The following is a 19726-nucleotide window of genomic DNA, read 5'->3' on the forward strand; positions in this document are numbered from 1 at the left end:
TAATATTTACCATTTTATCATAATGTAAGACACTTTTGACTACTTATGTAAATCGACAACCCTGAACTACGAACACCAACTCCCCCCTCTATCAAACCGGTACACCCCGTTCGTAACACCAACTCTCCCCATTCATTCTCTCTCCACATTCATGACCCAACTGTCCCCGTTGTCGAGCCAACTCACCCCTCAGTACGACCCTACTCTCCCCGTAACAATCCTCAAATGCGGTTGGATCGTTTTCTATGTTAAAACCATTATAAATAAAGAAAATATAACTTAAGTTTTTCTGTTTCCAATAAGCCATGTAAGTATATAAACGATATCCGAAAGGTGGATGAACACTTACTTTGGTAAACATCACTTAAAAACAAAGTTAAATTGAACTAAAAATCCGCCGATTTCGAGCATCAACTTTAACAGTGAATTTGTGTTTCAAAATTGTATGATTTGGCAGCTTAGTGTTGCGAAAAGAAGAAAAAATATGTCTAAAAATATAATCAAATTACTTTGAGAGCAACCTAAGCCCAAAAATTAAAGTAGCTACTCAAAAATGAAATTCTGGATTCGCAATCCAACTCCCCCCGCGAAACCTACTCACCCCGTTTTACGGTACCACGGTAAGCTCAAGAAAGCTTGTGTTGTGGGTACTCAGACAACGATATATAATATACAAATACTTAAATACATAGAAAACATCCATGACTCAGGAACAAATATCTGTGCTCGTCACACAAATTAATGCCCTTACCGGGATTCGAACCCAGAATATAAATGAACATACATAACATCCATAACTCCGGAACAAACAATCGTGATGAAAACACAAATAAGTGCCCTGACCGGGATTCGAGCCCAGGACCTCCTGCTTCGTAGGCAGGGTCACTACCCGTTAGGTTAGCAGGCGTTCAATAAAGTTTACAGTACATATGGCACTTTACCGCCCTTGTGCGGTAATTAGCAAAATACGTGCCTATGTCGAAAATTTAAAGGGCCATATGTACTGTTACGATGTGGTGTTTCAATTTATCACCATCTTACTTTTCGCACTTGTATCGTAATGTACTATAATTGTTTAAATATTTCTAACTTTAAAATATTCGTATGAGGTTATGTACAGTCAGCAGCAGAAGTTGCTAAGCGGGCGAGGTGTTCAAAATTACCTTGAAACGCTCTTATTCTCTTGACAATAAAGTCGCGTCGAGATCATTTTGAACACCAGGCCCGCTTAGCAACTTCTGCTGCTGACTGTATATACTTTTGTTAGATGAAGGCTAACTAATCCATTGTTACACAATTTGTCGAAGTCTAATTAACAATGGCTATTTGTTATACTGACTTTGCCCGCGGCTTCGCTCGTATTGATTGATGAGCTAACACCTTCAACAATTGATACTAATTGTTAATTGTAATGATATGAGCACGAATGCATATGTGACGTTATCTATGAAAAGGGACCTTATTTTCGATGGCGCTTACGCCATTATTAACACATTCATTGCCACTAAGTGCTACGGGTTACGCTGTTACAATGGGGTGCATTACATTTGTTATAATTACTTTTCATATATTATAGTTTGATATATCGTTATTTTGAATAACGTAATAAATGGCATACTACCGTAATACCTAATTAACGATATACATAATGTTATTATTGGTATAATGGTCATAAGGTATATTTACACTTCGTCTAATACACATTGCCATATTTATTACATACTCTAAAGCATATTATTTGTTATAACAAGTGACATCACATAATTATTTATGTAGCATAATAGTTGCATGACATAAATGGGTTAGGTTAGGTTGGAACTGCGACTCCGCACAAACGAATAACTACCTAACAAAAGGAGGGTTAGGTTAGGTTAGAACTTTGACCCTCCGTAGAATAAAATATTCTATCAAAAAAGTGGTTTAGGTTAGGTTTGAACTGCGGTCCCCGCAGAACGAAATCCGTGAAAAAATAGGTTAGGTTAGGTTAGAACTGCGACCACCCTGGAGTAAAATAGCTAGCAAAAGCAGTAGGCCTGCGTACTAGTTATAAAAAGTATGTAAAACTTTACGTTATCAGTAAATGAAATATGTCAAAATTTTTTATACGATATATGTATTTATACATGATAAAATTGTATGAAGTATTACGTTATACAAAAATATAATATAACAAATGTCATTATAAAACATGTCACGCGCGACGTCACAGCCACACGTCACATCACGTCCACAAAATTTAATCGTTAAAATTACCTAAATGGCGCAAAAGGGGCTCGAAAGTGCCATACACGAGCTTCAACAATTAGTCACCACAATGACAAATAAACTAAGTGCGCTGGAGAAGAAAATTAGCGAGCAAAATGAAAAAATCAACAAACAAACAGAAGTGATCGAACTGCTCAAAATGAACTCGGAGGGTACCTCAGCGACCAGTCGTAAGTCTATCAACACCCGTACAATATCACCAGCCCCAACAGCGCTGCAGCGCCCACTGCGTCAAGCGCGGTTAAAAGCTGCCGCGACCGCTGCGAAGAAATCAAGCGCCAAAAGCGCAGGCGGATCACAAACGTCCGGTGGTACGATCACCCCCGAGGTAAGCCGACAGGACTCGAACGAACCAAGACCCGAGGAGCCGTTAGCGCCAGCGATATCAACCCCTGTGACTACGACTCCAGACTCCCTGGAATCGGAAGCCGACGAGGCGAATGAAGGTTTGCCTAATACCATTAATGCCACAGAAAATGATTTTTGTAAAGTGTCCTACAAAAGAGGCCGCATGCAGTCGAAACCAATTGTACCAAGACGAATCCCCATTACTGGGACTGGCCCAATAGACACCGACATACAGACTATAGAGCGTGGCAAGAAAATTCATGCCTGTTTCTTCAAAAGCGATACGACCGCTGAGGCCATCCGATCCTATATTGCTAAAAAAACAGGTTACACAAACTGCACAGTAGAAAAGTTACGTCTTAAACACGAACATTATGCGTCGTTCGCGATAACCGTTCCATCCAGTAAGTTTGATGAAATTATGTCTCCTAACATCTGGCCATCTGGGACGGAGGTAAGCGAGTGGTTTCGAGCTAGCGCCGGGCGCGCCGGGCGCGCTCCCCCCCGCCGCCGCAACCACCGACTCACTTCCATCGAGCGACCGGCCGATAGATCGACAAGCAGGCACCGCCGCCCCCCCGCCGCCGGCAGCCCCACCGGGATCGCCTCCTCGAGCCACTGATAAAAACAGCAACTCGTCGCGGTTTGTACTATGTCATCAAAACATACAATCGCTCAACTCGAAAACGAGACCGACCACTCCACCGGCCAAAGCGGACTCTAACAATAGACTGGTGAATATACTACACTTAAACATAAATAGATTGGCCAACAAAACCGGCAAACTGGAAAGTGAACTCCAACTCCAGCATAACATCGACGTATTGTGTCTATCTGAACATTGGCTCAAATCGAGTCAGATAACCTCTGTAAATATACTGAATTACCAGCTACGGGCACACTACTGCCGACCATCACGGATGGGTGGCGGGGTCTGCATGTACGCTGCTGCCGACATCTTGACAATGGAACGCAAAGAAGTGACTGATCTCTCCGTCGAAATGCAGTTTGAAGTGTGCGCCATCGAGTGTATCGGCCTTGACCTAATCGTAGTATGTATTTATAGACCACCCAATGGTGACATAAACTTATATTTATCTAAACTTAATGAATTATTAAATTTAACTGCTATTAAAAATAGTAAAGTAATGATTTTGGGTGACATAAATATTGATTTATTATCAAATTGCAGCAATACTAATAATTTATATGATACTATTAAATTGTGTGGATTTAAGAGCCTCAACAACGTACCAACGAGGATAACGAGTACCTCGAAAACGTGTATTGACCACGTTTACTCTAATATAGTTAAGTCTGACATAACTCATATGCACTCTAATGACATGAATTTATCTGACCATTTATCTGTTAAAATTAGTGTTAAAATAATTAAGGAAGGGACATTGAATTCTCACATATTAAAAAGACATTTTTCACATTGTAAAAATCAAGAATTTTCTCGTAGCCTAGATATGTACGACTGGCTCTCAATCTTAAAAAAATCTAACTGTCCAAATGCAAGAATGGAATCTGTAATAAATACCGTAAAACATTATTTTGATGTATATTTTCCAATTAAATATCACCCTGCAAAAGTATCAAACGATGTGTGGGTCACTGACCTCATAAGAACTAAACGCAAATACATTAGTAAATTGAAGATCAATCTTTCCCGAAACCCTGATGACGCTGAGTCGCTGTCTGAGCTTATAAAGGCGGAACCCTCATACTGGGCATTATTAAAAAACTGTAGAAGAAGCTATATAAACGACCAAATTTCTAAAAGTAGTGATAATATGTGCCGCAATATATGGAAAGTGATATCAGCGGAAACGTGTAGAAATAATAAAAATAGTAACCGTGCGATCGATATTCTTGTTAGCAAGTCGGCGGGGGACTGCGCGAGCGCACGTGCCGCCTCGGCCGCTGCACTACTAAACAGGTACTATGTTGGAGCTAACGTAAACAACGCGAAACCTTGCATCCCCACTGCGCTTCAATACCTATCAAATTATTTAGATGAATCTCCCCCACAACTTATTTTTACTCCATTCACCTTAAGTGAAATGATTTCAACCTGTAAAAAAATTAAAAGAAAAACCTCAAAAGATATTCATGATATGTCTACGCATATTATAGATTGTTTGTCTCCATTAGCCTTATCACTATTCCTTTCATTATTTAACGAATGCGTCAGTGCGGGTATCTATCCTAACATTTTAAAATTAATTAAAGTTCAACCTATATACAAAGGCAAGGGCGAATTATGTCTACCTAAGTCTTATAGACCAATATCACTCGTTCCTATCATCTCAAAAATATTTGAGCGACTACTTAGTAATAGATTAATGCATCATTTTACATCTAACAGATTATTAAATAGCCAGCAATATGCGTACCAGCCTGGTCGCTCGACATCAGATGCCGTGCGGGACGTGGTGGGGAGAGTGTTAGGGCACCTGGAAGACTCGCGACAGGTCGCCGCCATCTTCTGCGACTTGTCGCGCGCCTTCGAGACTATTGACCACTCTCTTCTTCTTAAGAAATTGTTTAAGTACGGTGTCACAGGATCATTTCATAAAACGATTTCTTCCTTCCTAGAAAACAGGAAGCAACGCACCTACGTGCTAAACTCTAAATCCGACCTTGAGTCAACTGGTAACAGCGCCGTCCCTCAAGGATCTGTCGCTGGAAACAATCTATTTTTAATACTCGCAAATGACATAACAACAGCCTGTCCAGACGTAGAATATGTTTTATTTGCAGACGACACTTGCATAATTGTAAATGCCGACAGTTTTGTTAACTTAAAATCTAACCTTAGTAATGTAATAAAACTAGTTGAAAAATGGTTCACTTCTAATGGCATGTCACTTAATCTTGAAAAGACCAATATCATACATTTTCAGCTAAGAAATTCAATAAAAAATAAACTTAATATAGTACTAAATGACACAATAATACCACAAGTTGATACTGCTAAGTACTTGGGATTCATGATCGACTCTGGGCTGACGTGGGCGTCTCATATTTCAATGACTTGTGACAGACTGGCCTCAGCATGTTATGCTCTGTCCCGGTTAGCCGGCAGTTTATCAATCGAGAACCTAAAGATGGCTTACTATGGTTACTTTCACTCGATTTTAGTTCAGGGAGTGGAACTGTGGGCCACTGCTGCTGATAGGGACAGGGCGTTCAAAATGCAAAAACGCGCGATTCGTGTAATTGATGGAAAGCCGGTGGACCATCCGGCACAACAGTTGTTTAAGAAACATAAAATCCTTACCCTACCCTGTGTATACATACTGGCCGCGTGTGTGTACGTTAGGCAAAACATACAGAACTATAACCGTTCTAGTAGTGAGCGACGTCCCCGGCTACTTGCCCCGAGGCGCCGACTCGCCAAATCACGACGGTTACTCAGCGTCATAGGACCAACTATTTACAATTCGTTACCCTCAGATATACTTAACTTAAATAGTGACCAAGTATTTAAAACTAAACTTAAACTGCTGCTTATAGAAAAAGCATTCTACAGCATTGACGAATTTATAAATATTCGATGAGGTCGTTGACTACTGCACCATAATTAAAATTGTATTAATGTTAAACGTAATAAGTAAATAAATGTTTTTGTTTAAAAAAATGTTATGTAATAATTAATTTAATTAAAGAACATATTATATGTGTGTACCTACTAACATATATTTTTTGTAAATATGTATAAAATGTGACCTGTAAAATCTGCTTTTACCAATAAAGATCTGTATTCTGTATTCTGTATTCTGTCTATATACTATTTGAAAATTATATTACATTAGGCATTATATCAATGAAAGTTTAGATGAAATCACTATATAATAAAGGAAACGTATAGTAAAAATTACATTATAACATACAATAATATATCAAATGGCGTTATAACAAATGTATGATAGTTTTTTCATAATTATGTTAAACATTACACACCCGTTACAATGATACTCCATGTGACGTTTTCAACTAAAAGGTACCGCATTGTCGGTTGTCGATAAAGTTGATTTCAAATTCAATCTTTATGGAAATATCACCTTATTGACAAGCGACAATAAGTACCCTTTTGGTTGAGAATGGCACATATGAGGATATTTATGAGGTGTTGATGTAATAAGTAGTTATTCACGTAGATTGCCTAGGTATCAACCTAGGCATAGGTCATAGCGGAAGTATGCGTGTGAGAAAACGTCCGTATCAGTGCGTAAGTTTGTTTCTATACCACGAATGACTTTTTATACCACGATGGTGGCAAACATGCATACGGCAGCCTAAGCGGTCACCGTAACGTATGGACGCCTGCAACGCGAAAGGTTACATGCGCGTAACCCGTCAGGAACCTGTACACTCCTCTTCAACGAGCCTCCTACTTTCAAATGTGGAACGAAATTAAATGTATTGTCTTCATATAGGTATATAAAGAAATGAGATTTCAATTAAAAAAAGATTTTAATTTCAATTAATAGACTTTAAATGTCGTTTCTTTGTTTTCAGGTATGTTTTTAGTGTGTTTAAGGCTAAATAAGTTAAGTTTCAAAATGTAAACATTTGGTTAAATAAAAACTTTGTTTTCAGAGCAACACATTACGTTTATTTTTGGTGGATTCCTAACAATTCTTGAGAATTGTCTTATAGGTATATAAATCAAATACTTCTTTAGCAAACGGCACTATTAGGGCACTTAGTACAGTCACCTGCAAAAATATGTTACTCTTCGAAGGCCGCAAAACTATGTGACACGCTCTTATTGCTCTACAAATAAGATCGTGTCAGATATTTTTGCGGCCTTCGTTGTGTAATATATTATTGCAGGAGCACGTCAGTTACCGAAAAAAGGTTAACAATAATTAATGATCAACAATTATAAAATACAACTACATCACTGTTTAGAAATAAATATTAATTAAATGCAGTGTTATCATCTTTTTAGGATTCCGTACCCAAAGGGTAAAAACGGGACCATATTACTAAGACTCCGCTAGCCGTCAGCCTGTCACCAGGCTGTAACTCATGAACCATGATAGCTAGGCAGTTGAAATTTTCACAGATGATGTATTTCTGTTAGCAGGAGATCTAAGGTCCACCACCTTGCATTTTGGAGACAAAGCAAACCGCTTGGAACAGGTGTTCCTGGGGGTGATCTGAGCTGATTAAGCCCGGTTGCCAAGAGGTTCCCCCCAGCAGGTGGGCAGGGGAGGGGGGGAAAAAGTGCCTCCGGCGCGCCTCACTCTAAGCTTTATATCTGCATACATCTCGCAACTATATCAAGTTTGGTGTCATTTTCGTGTAATTCGAGGATGAAGAATTCATTTCTGTGACTAAATTTTCACTCACCCATACAAAAAATTCGAGAAATTCAAAATTCAAAAAAAATCTTTTAATTTTTTTTTTCGTAAATCCTCTAAAAAATTTAAACTATGAGGATTTGCACTAGAAAAAAAATACTTGTGAATAGCCCAGTTATCCTACTATACAGAATAGTAAACTTGCCCAACATTTTTTTTCATAACTCTGTTAAAAAAATGTTTTGTGTCGCGCGGCGTACCTGCATTGTAAGAACGGTATGCAGCGTTTAGGATTTTTAAGTATGTTTAGATGATTTCTGATAAGTTGTTATTCTTCTGGTTGTAGATTGCATTAATAAATTACTTCTGGACGTGATATATATACAAATATAAATTAAATATATAAATATAGATGTTGGGAAAACCTTCGCCAACAGAGTTAAGTATTATAAATGTGATAAAATTAACATTATTATTTGTATGTCTTTTCCATATCTCGGGACCACGGGGTCCCGGACCTTTAGGAGGCGTACGTGGGGCCGAAGCCAACAGCGCAGAGGCCCTTTAAGGCACTTTAATCTAAAAGCAAGGGATACATGTGGTGGATACTATCCCCGAACGCACAATGTGATACATCCGGAGATGGTCCCCGCCAGGTGCAAAGACTATTGCAGTGCAGCACTTTTGTGCTGCGATGGGAACTAAGGTCATGGGCTATAGATTTGAAAGTTGGATGGACTGGATAATGGGCTATGGGAGAGCCTAGCAGACACCTGCCAGTCTCAAAATTGTAAATGACAGGTGGTGACTCGCCAACTCCTTGAGTGGGCCCCGCAATGGCCGCACGCACAATGCGACAACAGGGCAACACTTTGGAGTGGCTGTGAGGTTGTCGAGATGTGAGTCTGCGGTAGCCAGATCCCGGTAATCCGTTCAGCAGGCCGCCGGCGTTATGACATTTTACACTTCCAACCTGGAGCATAGGTCCCTCTCTTGCGACTCCATTCTGGCCGGCCAATCAAGGCAAGCACAGAGGCGAGGGCCAGGTGACAGGGCCCTCTGGAATAGGGGTCCGCGGTGTCGCCACTCACCGTCAGCTCGCCACAAGCTGCCCCCGCGGGACATTATTATTATTATTGTGGTGTTGTGGGCCTTTGAGTGATGCATTGACCAGCATTGATCTATTGTGACGGCCCTTTAAGTTCATTACTAATGCCCTTTGCATCCAGAAAGTTCCAGATTCTTTGGGCCGTAATGTTTTGTACCTTATAGGGTTGCACTACGTGTCGCTCTATGTAGGTACTTTTTTTTGACATTAGTGGTCCACAAGAACAGAGAATGTGCATTGCAGTCTCCTCTGACTCCTGACAGAACCTGCATGTCGCATCTTGTTTCTTGCCAATTTGAAACATATGTTTGTTCAACTTACAGTGTCCAGTCAGTATTCTGGTCACCGCGCAGGTTTTGTGCCTTTTGAGTCCTAAAAGCTCCTTAGCAGTTTTGCTGTTGAACCCTTTGATCAGAGCTTTCGAGTGTTCTTGTCCTTTAACGAACTTCCACCAATCGATTGCTCTCGTTTTTTCTAAGTTGCTGAGCAGAGAATATGCATCTCGTTTTGTGCTTCCACAGAACGGTTCTGGGCCGACCAGGGGTGTGTCTGCGCCCTTTCTAGCAAGTTCGCCCGCTTCTTCGTTTCCGTTAATGTCGGAGTGCCCTGGTACCCATCTAAGTGTAACTTTGTTGGAGTAAGCCAGTGCATTTAGGTTTGTTTTACAGTTCTGGACTAGTTTTGAGTTTGACTGAAGGGATTCTAGTGCCAGCGGAGCAGCCTGGCTGTCTGAGTTGATGTAGAAATGCTGGTGTCTTAGGTTTCTATCCAGATTGATCTCCGCACATTTGTTGATGGCGAAGACTTCTGCCTGCAAGATTGAGGCCAGTGTGCCCATGCTAGCTAGCGCTCTGAGCTTGGATCTCTCACCATAGATCCCACATCCTACATCATTGCCTTTCTTGGAACCATCTGTATACCAGATGTGGCTTCCCTTTTCGACGTACATTTGGTTGTGGATCCATTTGTCTCTAAGAGGTATTTCTACTGTGTACAGTTTGGTGAGATGACATTCGGTGTGCGTGTCATCAGTGGGTATGCTAAGAGTTCTATTCGCAAAAACCCAGGCCTTTAGATCGGTTAATGCCTGAGAGCGCCATTTTGGCCTGTTTAGCGTGCATATTCTGTAGACGCACTGCTTGGCCTCCTTTTGCACCTGCAAGTGGAGTGGTATGATGTCCAGCAGTGCATCTAGGGCCGCTCCCGGTGTCGAGGAGTAGGCGCCTGTTACTGTTAAACAAGCCGTGCGTTGCAGGCTGTTTAGAGTGTCTATTGCTGTCTTTTGGCTGGTTTTGTTACACCAGACTGCGGAGGCGTAGGTGACAATTGGTGTCACTACCGCTGTGTATAACCACATAGCAATTTGGGTCTTAAGCCCCATCTTGCTCCTGCCATTCGACAGCATGACCACATGGCCATTTTCGCTTTTTGTATAATGTTTCTCAGGTGAGGGTTCCAAGTTAACTTTTGGTCGAAGGTGACCCCTAGATACTTGACCTCTGCCGAGAACGGTATTATTTGTCCATTAAGTCTTGGTTTTGTGAGTTTATCGAGCTTCCATTTCCTTGTGAATGGTTAAATGGCTATTACAGTCTTGCTCGGATTAATGGACAAGTCATTTTCTCTACACCATTTGAATATTGTGTTTAGAGCTCCTTGCATTAGGTTGGATATTGTGTTGAGGCAAGGGCCTTTGACGATGACTACAAGGTCGTCGGCATATCCTTGTGTATCAAAGTCTTGGCCTGACATGATTACAAGAAGTTGGTCCACCGCTAGGGTCCATAATAGTGGGGATAAAACGCCTCCTTGTAGGCACCCTTTAGTGGTATAAAATTCATGCTCTATATATAGTATTGATGGTCAGAGTGGCTACTCTGTTCGAGAGCATGCTATGTACCCATCTTTCGTCTACTCCCTTTGATTTCATACCATTGAGTATGGTCTCTGTGGGTGTATTGTCGAAAGCACCTTCAACATCAAGGAACGCACATAGAGCGGTTTGCTTTTCCTCTAGGGTTTTCTGCACCTTGTCAACCAGGTTGACATTTCGGCGACACGGCGGTTTTCAGTTGTGTCGCATGTTCCGGTGTAGGATTTGGTCTATGTTTGGGGACAGATTATAGCCCCTCAGCAACAGCCACCATGCCCTGTTGACTGGGGCTGGTCCAAACAACATGGTTATTCGGAGCCCATGTGGACAAGCCTACCTGCGGCGGCTGCTGCTTGTTTAGAGCTTATTCGTTGCCGCTGCAAAACAAAATGCGCAGGGAGGTGCAACTGCGTTAAAAAAAACCTAAAATGCACAGTCCCATGGGCATGTAATGGCAATTACGAACAATATATATCTTATTTTAACCCGCATTTTTTGTCAAACATCTCCTATGTTAATTTTATCACATTTATAATACTTAACTCTATTAGCGAAAGTTTTCCCAACATCTTTATTTATATATTTAATTTATATTTGTATATATATCACGTCCAGAAGTAATTTATTAATGTAATCTACCACCAGAAGAATAACAACTTATCAGAAATCATCTAAACATACTTAAAAATCCTAAACGTTGCATACCGCTCTTACAATGCAGGTACGCCGTGCGACACAAAACATTTTTTTTAACAGAGTTATGAAAAAAAATGTTTGACAAGTTTACTATTCTGTGTAGTAGGATAACTGGGCTATTCACAGGTATTTTTTTTCTAGAGCAAATCCTCATAGTATAAATTTTGTAGAGGATTTTCGAAAAGTGAAATTAAAAGATTTTTTTTTGAATTTTGAATTTCTCGAATTTTTTGTATGGGTGAGTGAAAATTTAGTCACAGAAATGAATTCTTCATCCTCGAATTACACGAAAAAGACACCAAACTTGATATAGTTGCGAGATGTATGCAGATATAAAGCTTAGAGTGAGGCGCGCCGGAGGCACTTTTTCCCCCCCTCCCCTGCCCACCTGCTGGGGGGAACCTCTTGGCAACCGGGCTTAATCAGCTCAGGTCACCCCCAGGAACACCTGTTCCAAGCGGTTTGCTTTGTCTCCAAAATGCAAGGTCCCCTTAGAAAACGGGACCTTAGATCTCCTGCTATGTTGCCGCTATAACAACAAATACTAAAAATAGAATATAATCAATATTTAAGTGGGACTCTCATACAACAAACGTCATTTTTTGCCGTTTTTTGCGTAATGGTACGAAATCCTTCGTGCGCGAGTCCGACTCGCACTTGGCCGGTTTTTACATTTTGCATGGATATTGTGAGTGTTGTGTGTCGCGCCGTGGACAATAAACATTATCGGGTAGTGGCAATTTCTTTGTCTACCCCGAACATTTTTATAAACTAAAGTCGGGTAGTTCAGTGTTATTTACTTATATCTCCGATCATGGTATAATAATATACTCCGCCTGGTACTCCATTCCGAGATTCGCGTATGACCTAACTGACACGCGCCTACGTCATCATGCTGTTTACAGGTTCTCAAACTTTGAAATGTGGGAGAATTTTAACCAACGGTGAAAATTATTTTAACGGCATTCATTTTAAGTTATTCATGTAGAAACATAGTAAAATAAAACAAATCTAATGTATTAAATTAAACTTTATTTATCTATACAAGACAAACGTTTTAAAAACTAATTCACAGTTACACATTAATTACCAAGCTTACGACGTGAAAAGTTTGGAAAACACTGCGACTGCTGACACTGAGCGAGAAGGAAATAACAATTAACACGCGTTCGACAAGGATGACGGTCAGGGCATGAAGTTATCTAGATCCGAATTGTCAAATGTGCACAGCGCTATCCTGTGTTGCCAGTAGTATAAACAGAATTACCCGAAAGTCTGAAATTTCTTTCGTGAATCGGAAGATATTGCTAACGAGTAATTAAAAATGACGTGTTATTGTAAAATTTAAGCTAAAATACATATAAATGAAAATTATAAAACTATAAAGAAATATTTTAACTTATTAACCATAGGTATAATGTACCCATGTAACATGTTATGTTGAAATAAAGTGGCAATGTTATTGTGACGTAGGCCCGTGTCACTCTGGGAATGGAAGACCATGTTTTATTAGACCATGATCTCCGATGACATTTTGCTGGGACCATGGTATAATAATATACCTGGGACGTCAGTCTTTCCGTGACCACAGCTGGTGCAACCCAGCTGAAACGTAGGATTTTAATTTCATTTCATTTATTTCAGCATATTATATAAGCATTAATGTGACAGTGTGGTGACAGTCCATTTCCAACGACAGCAGCACTACCATTCATTTTACTATGGAAATTGACAATAACACCGACGCGTTCGTAGTCGTACTAGTAGTGCAGCTGCGGTCAGAAATGGAATGTTACCCTTACAGTGTCAAATCAAAGCGCTTACAATACTAGTCACATCAATAAAATAAAAAAATATTTAATACACATTATAAAGTATTATAAACACACCAATTTAAGGTAAAAACAATGAAATTATATCACGGTAGACCCGTTCGTACAAATATGCGGTTATTTTTTGTTAAAGTTTTGACGTGATAACGTCTTATAAATCGATGAAGACCGGTAGCATGCACGAAAAAGTGTCACGTTGTGGACAGATCTCCATGGTAACGTTGTGGACAAATCTCCATGGTAACGTTACGTAATGTAATGGTAATGTTTTCTTATGGCGTTATCACGCAAAATTATCGTCCGTAAACCGACTTTACAGACAACCATATTTTTTGTTAAAGCTTTTTGCCTAAGGTACTCGTAAGGTAAGGTCGCAGGTTCGTTCCCAGGTGAGTCAGGCGAGGAATGTGTAGCGTCCTCGAGCTGAACTTTAACTCTTGACTGACAGCTTTTTGACAGCCCCCCCATTAGATGAGTTCATTGTTATAAATATGACATTTAAGATGAAATCTAGAGTTTATGCTTTAAGGTTTTCAAACCTATCTTTTACATTACTAAGGGCCACTTGCACAATTCACTAACCCGGGGTTAACCGGTTAAACCTGGTTACCATGGTTACCTGTACAATTTGACACTGGTTTAGCGGTCTAACCGGTTAACCCAGGGTTAGTGGGGATGGTGCAAGTGGCGCTAATTGTTGCTTTTATACGACATTTGCGAGGATGAAATCTAGAGCTTACGCTGTAAGGTAGTGAAAACCTATAAATTCACATTAGGTGCCTAATAAGTATTATGTAGATGCTATTATAATATGTTTTTTTTTTTCTTTTTTATAGAAAACTTAACCTTAACTATACTTACAGGCCAATTCGAACATGCACCTGACATTAAACCGATATTTGAATCATATTAGAATCATATCAGTTAGCTGTCATTCGCGCGGTCAATTCGCTCAGAATTTTCGGTACAAGAATTAGTGCAAGGGAGTCGGGCGCCAATGACAGCTAGTAGTAGGGGAGCCCACGATGCTAAATCGGGATTTACTCGAGCGTCATACAGACCTATTGGAATCGAAATATTAGATGATAAGAAGAAAAAAAAGTTATATAAAGTTTGTTTTTTTTTCCATCGAGCCGGAAAGCGTCTACAATTTTTTTTTTAAATTTCGGGAGGTTGGTGGAGGGTTAAAAAATCGTGTATCGGAGGTCTACAATCGAGTTCCCGTAACCCCGCCAACAAAGCGCGCGGCGGAACACCCCAGGGGGTTTAGTCCGTGGAAGTCGGACATACCCACTGAGCTTCTCCCGGGCCAGTGGGATCCATAAAGGATTCCCCCTGGGTCATCAAAAAAAAAAAGGGTTAGAAAATCGTTAAAGCAGTTTGTGGGTTTGGTCATTTTTGTCCACGTTAATGCTATATTTTTTCTATAACTTAATATAATACTTATTTGTAGGCATTTTCTTAATCTGACGAACACAAGTTTGACGCCTAATTTTTACATTGTAACCGTCAGATTAAGGAAATGCGTGCAAATAATTATCAGATTTAGTAATAGCATAATTATAGCGTTAATTTGGACTAATATGACCAAACCCACAATCTGCTTAGCAATTTGTTGTACCCCCCACCAACCAAGGGCTCATCATAGATGGGTAAAAGGGGTAAAGGTAGACTACACGGGGTAGCAAGATATCATTCATATCTTAATCTGACGCGCTCGAGTAAACACAAAAATCCCCTCTTGGGCTCCCCTACCATAGCTGACATTATGACAATATAAATTCAAGTATCGGTTTTATGTCAGGTGCATATTTAAATTGGTCTGTTAAATAAATAGTTTATTTTGATATTTTCTTCTACTTTCCTTCACAGTTCACACGGCCCAAAGATGACACAATACAATAAAATATACATTTCAATACGCATGATGGCATGCAATCCCATAGATATCGTATCGTTGCTCAATGACAATAAGTACTACCATTTACACCACCATGGCAAAACGCAAAGGTTGCACCTATAGCTGTATAATGGTCGGTAATGTGACCATTATATGAGTACTGAGCTTTTATTGGGCGATTATCTGGTACTGAGGAACACTGGGTACGATTATGTAGAAGCCGTAGGGTTGGTTGGAATACAACTCTTTTGCATCTAAATTTGAATAAACCGCCCACCGTTCCGTACTTTTTAGTATTTGTTGTCATACCCGCATCAGAAATACATCATCTGTGAAAATTTCAACTGTCTAACTAAGCTATCACGGTTCATTATACAGCACAGCCTGGTGACAGACAGACGGACAGTGGAGTCTTAGTAATAGGGTCCCGTTTTTACCCTTGGGGTACGGAACCCTAATTAAATTAAATTAAAACTACCAATCCAATGCAATAAGCTGTCAATTTAAAAGAAGATGACATGTGTGACATTAAACATACATGTCCAATGGAATAAAATTAGAGACTTACCAAATAAGGATGCAATTAAAGAATCTTCTCAGCAGGTTACTTGATGCATAGATCTCATCAGACTGTGGTGATCGTGTTTATGCAACTTTTTTTCTTCACACTTGCTCGAAAAATACCTTATTTCATGCAAGTGTACTGAAAGACAAAGGTCTATATTGTTCCCTCGGGAGTTATGGATTATGAAAAATAAAGCTATAACTCCTTAGGGAGTTATAGCTTTTTTTTATTATGTCACTAATTCATACGAACCATGTAGGTTATAAGTAAAATATTTTATTTAAAGTCAAGGTATAAAGGAGTTTTACTTTTAAAATACCGACGTTCATTATTTAAAATTTTTGTTTAGGTACGCTTAAAAATATTTAATTCAATAGCCGTTATAAACGGAAACGCACAATTTTCAATTGTGGCTGAATGTCGATGGGTATGTGCCTTCGATGCCTACACTGCCAAAAAAATTCAATATGGCGGACGAATGTTTGAAATGTCACATAGTGTGATACTCATACTTTAACGCCAAATTTATACTGTTGCAATTATTCCATGTTAAATCGTCTTTTTGTCACGGATTTCAATTAATTGCCAATTGACACTGTCAACGAATGTCAGTGTGTCAAATTAGCAGTTAACCCTGTCACTGTCTACGGATTTTAGTGTGTCAAAGCAGTTAACCCTAAACCGCCTTGACCGTCCTTCTCCGTATTCCCATATCGTTAACTCAACAGTAATTACTCGTATGATCGGGAACTATGACAAATTGATATTTAATTTAATATTATGACACTTGGGCACGGCAATCATGGGTCGGTGTTATGCCGTATGGCGCCATTTACAAACAGTCTATCCCCCTTCTTCATAAAACTTTACGGGTCTGATTTAGTTAAATTATGTTTTATCCCTTTCTTACAAATACATAAGTCAAACTGACAGATAAGGACAAACGATTATTAGCTAATTGAGGTTTATAGCGCGTTTATGAATAAGGGGGTATGTGTATACGTTATTAGTCCTTTTTTAGCGCTTTCCTGGTTTTAAGAAAAAAACTTTTGATTCTAAAAATAAGTTGGGGCACATACTAGTAGTTTTAGTGTTTCTGTTTGGCCCTAACGTTAACTGGTGGAGAATGCCATTTAGCATTAAGTCCGCCATTTGTATATAATAGTATATTTATGTGCAATAAAGTTTAAATAAATATTTTTATGATATTTAGATCAATCAGGCAACCGATTCAAACTTCTAAAATTGCAAAATCAATCACTCATTTTTAAAGTCCGAATACGAAACTAGATATTGTTAAGATTATTATGGTTTCTTTATGAATTGTTGCCTCAGTACATAATATTTTACGAAACTTATTGAATCTAAATTCTAACCCACGATATCCGACTTAAAATTCAATGTATATGACCAAATAATGTCAATTTTGCCTGATACCTACACCAATTATTATTATTAAATATATCATGTTGCAGCTATTGTCCTATTGTAAATGGCGGTAAACAACAAAGAAACCGAAATAAACATTCAAAATATTTATTTACCTTTAAAACTAAGGTCACACACAACTAGGGATATCAAAGGCTAATCAAAAAATAAACATCAACTTTTTGCTGGCTCTCTCCCATATAAGACCATCCAGTGACACGGGCAGCCATTTTGTAAAACGTAATAAGTTAATAGTTGTAAATAATAACCATATATTTTAAACCTTACACCCGAGGCATAAGATTCACAGTTGTATGGCAAGTTTAAGATCTAACTGTACTTAAGACTTTTTTATTTTGGATGGAGACATCCTCGACCTAACGGCAAAAACTGAATCGTCTTCTTATCCACTGCAGAAGGTAATTTTGAAAAAGGAACAATTTCCTTAACTATTTTTTGTAAATTCAACCTTATTGTTTTCATGATAAGGTGTGATTTTGAAAGTGGATAATAGAAAGAAGAGATTTGTAAAGTAATCGGTGGGTTACATAATAGAGTCAATAATCTGTAAGATCGTTTGTTTAGGAGCTGGATAGTAGCACACATCCTGAGAAGTTTCTAGTTTCGGTCTAGATCTGCCGGTGTCAAAAGTTACATATTTCTTCAACCAGAATCGCCTTTTTTGACACTGACAGATCAGATCCATATCTAATCCAGATCTAAATCTTAACCTATTCTTTAAATCCACAGACAAGACATCCTCCAGACTGAGCATAGTAGCTCTACCCCCTCTGCCACAAATACGGTAATTTTACTCCATTTTCGAGTCGAAAGTGTCTTTGTGTGACGTCCGTGTCTTTGAACGGACCAATCACGGCACGGGACCTCGCTCACCTCGTCCCCCGCACCCCAGTATTTTTGGCAGCATCGGTTTCATGAAATAATTGCTCTAAACTCCATCTAGAGGATTCCTAGTCTATGTTTAAATCAGGAGACCCATTGCGCCTGGAAGTCGAGTTATAGCACCTTCAAACCTTCACGAAAAGAGCGCTCCCACCTTAAAGGCTGGCAGCGCACTTGCAACCCGGATGTTGCGTTGCAGGTGACCACAGGCGACAGTAATTGCTTATCATCTGGCGATTTGTCTGCCCGTTAGCCTCCTAATAGTTTTTGTGTTTATCGCGAACATACAGACAGTCAGACGAGGCAGGGGGACTTTGTTTTATATAGTGTAGTGAAAAATAATGATAAGCACAATACTCTCACATTCCAGCCTTCAATCGACATACAATCACATAAGTACGTAATTACATTACATAAACTAATTAGCGCGGTCCGTCTGTCCGTCCGTCGGTCGTCATTGTTCTCTGACGTATAAATACATTATTGTAGGTATTGTGGGTTTGGAAAATAACAGACTTCAGAAACTTTTTACTTTTGAGTTTTTTGTCGATGTCATTTTTCATTTTCAGCTATGTAGGTAGTACGAGTCTGAAACCCTAGTGTAAAGGACTATGCGTCAAAATGGTCCCAAAACCAACAGTCTTGAGAGTTAGGTCATTAGATAGGTATTTCTTTGTACTTCATTTCGTTCTATGGGCACCAAGCGGAATTCCATTGCAGAACTGAGATATTGGTATTTTAGTCAAAATGTCGTCACCCTTATTACCTAGGCAATAGAGTCCACCAGACGAATGATTTGCCGCACTCGCCGGGCGGTGCGCTAACATCTACCCTGCAGCAATTAATTTACTTACTTGGACTCTATTGCCTAGGCAATAAAGCTGACGACATTTTGGCTAAAATACCAATATCTCAGTTCTGCAATGGAATTCCGCTTGGTGCCCATAGAACAAAATGAAGTACATAGAAATACCTATCTAATGACCTTACTCTCATTTCTGTTGGCGTTGGGTCCAGGGTCCATACAAAGTTGCCCATGGTCCTTTCATTCGATTAGACGTTTTGGAAACTCAAAATCCCATACAAATGACACTTAACGTAAACGCGTACGTCACGTTACGCTTTCGGTACTGAACTAGGGTATTGATATTCACCCCTCATAATTAACCCCTCATAGATAATAGAAAATAATGTTATAAAAAACAGATTAAACTAAAATTAACAAAACAGGTCTTCTTCCTCGCGTTGTCCCGGCATTTTGCCACGGCACATGGGAGCCTGGGGTCCGCTTGACAACTAATCCCATGATTTGACGTAGGCACTAGTTTTTACGAAAGCGACTGCCATCTGACCTTCCAACCCAGAGGGGAAACTAGGCCTTATTGGGATTAGTCCGGTTTCCTCACGATGTTTTCCTTCACCGAAAAGCGACTGGCAAATATCAAATGATATTTCGTACATAAGTTCCGAAAAACTCATTGGTACGA

The 19726-nt window shown here is 39.5% G+C and overlaps 1 protein-coding gene across 1 annotated transcript; it reads left to right on the top strand.

The window, feature by feature from the left end:
* The first annotated feature begins 3533 nt into the window (after positions 1 to 3533).
* LOC134801754 (uncharacterized) lies at positions 3534 to 6048 on the top strand. The gene is made up of 3 exons (XM_063774350.1): positions 3534 to 3628; positions 4988 to 5274; positions 5975 to 6048. The coding sequence occupies exons 1-3, from the start codon at positions 3534 to 3536 to the stop codon at positions 6046 to 6048; spliced, it is 456 nt and encodes a 151-aa protein (XP_063630420.1).
* The last annotated feature ends 13678 nt before the right edge of the window (positions 6049 to 19726 follow it).

Source organism: Cydia splendana, chromosome 23, assembly GCF_910591565.1.
Source record: "Cydia splendana chromosome 23, ilCydSple1.2, whole genome shotgun sequence".
Lineage (NCBI taxonomy): Eukaryota > Metazoa > Arthropoda > Insecta > Lepidoptera > Tortricidae > Cydia > Cydia splendana.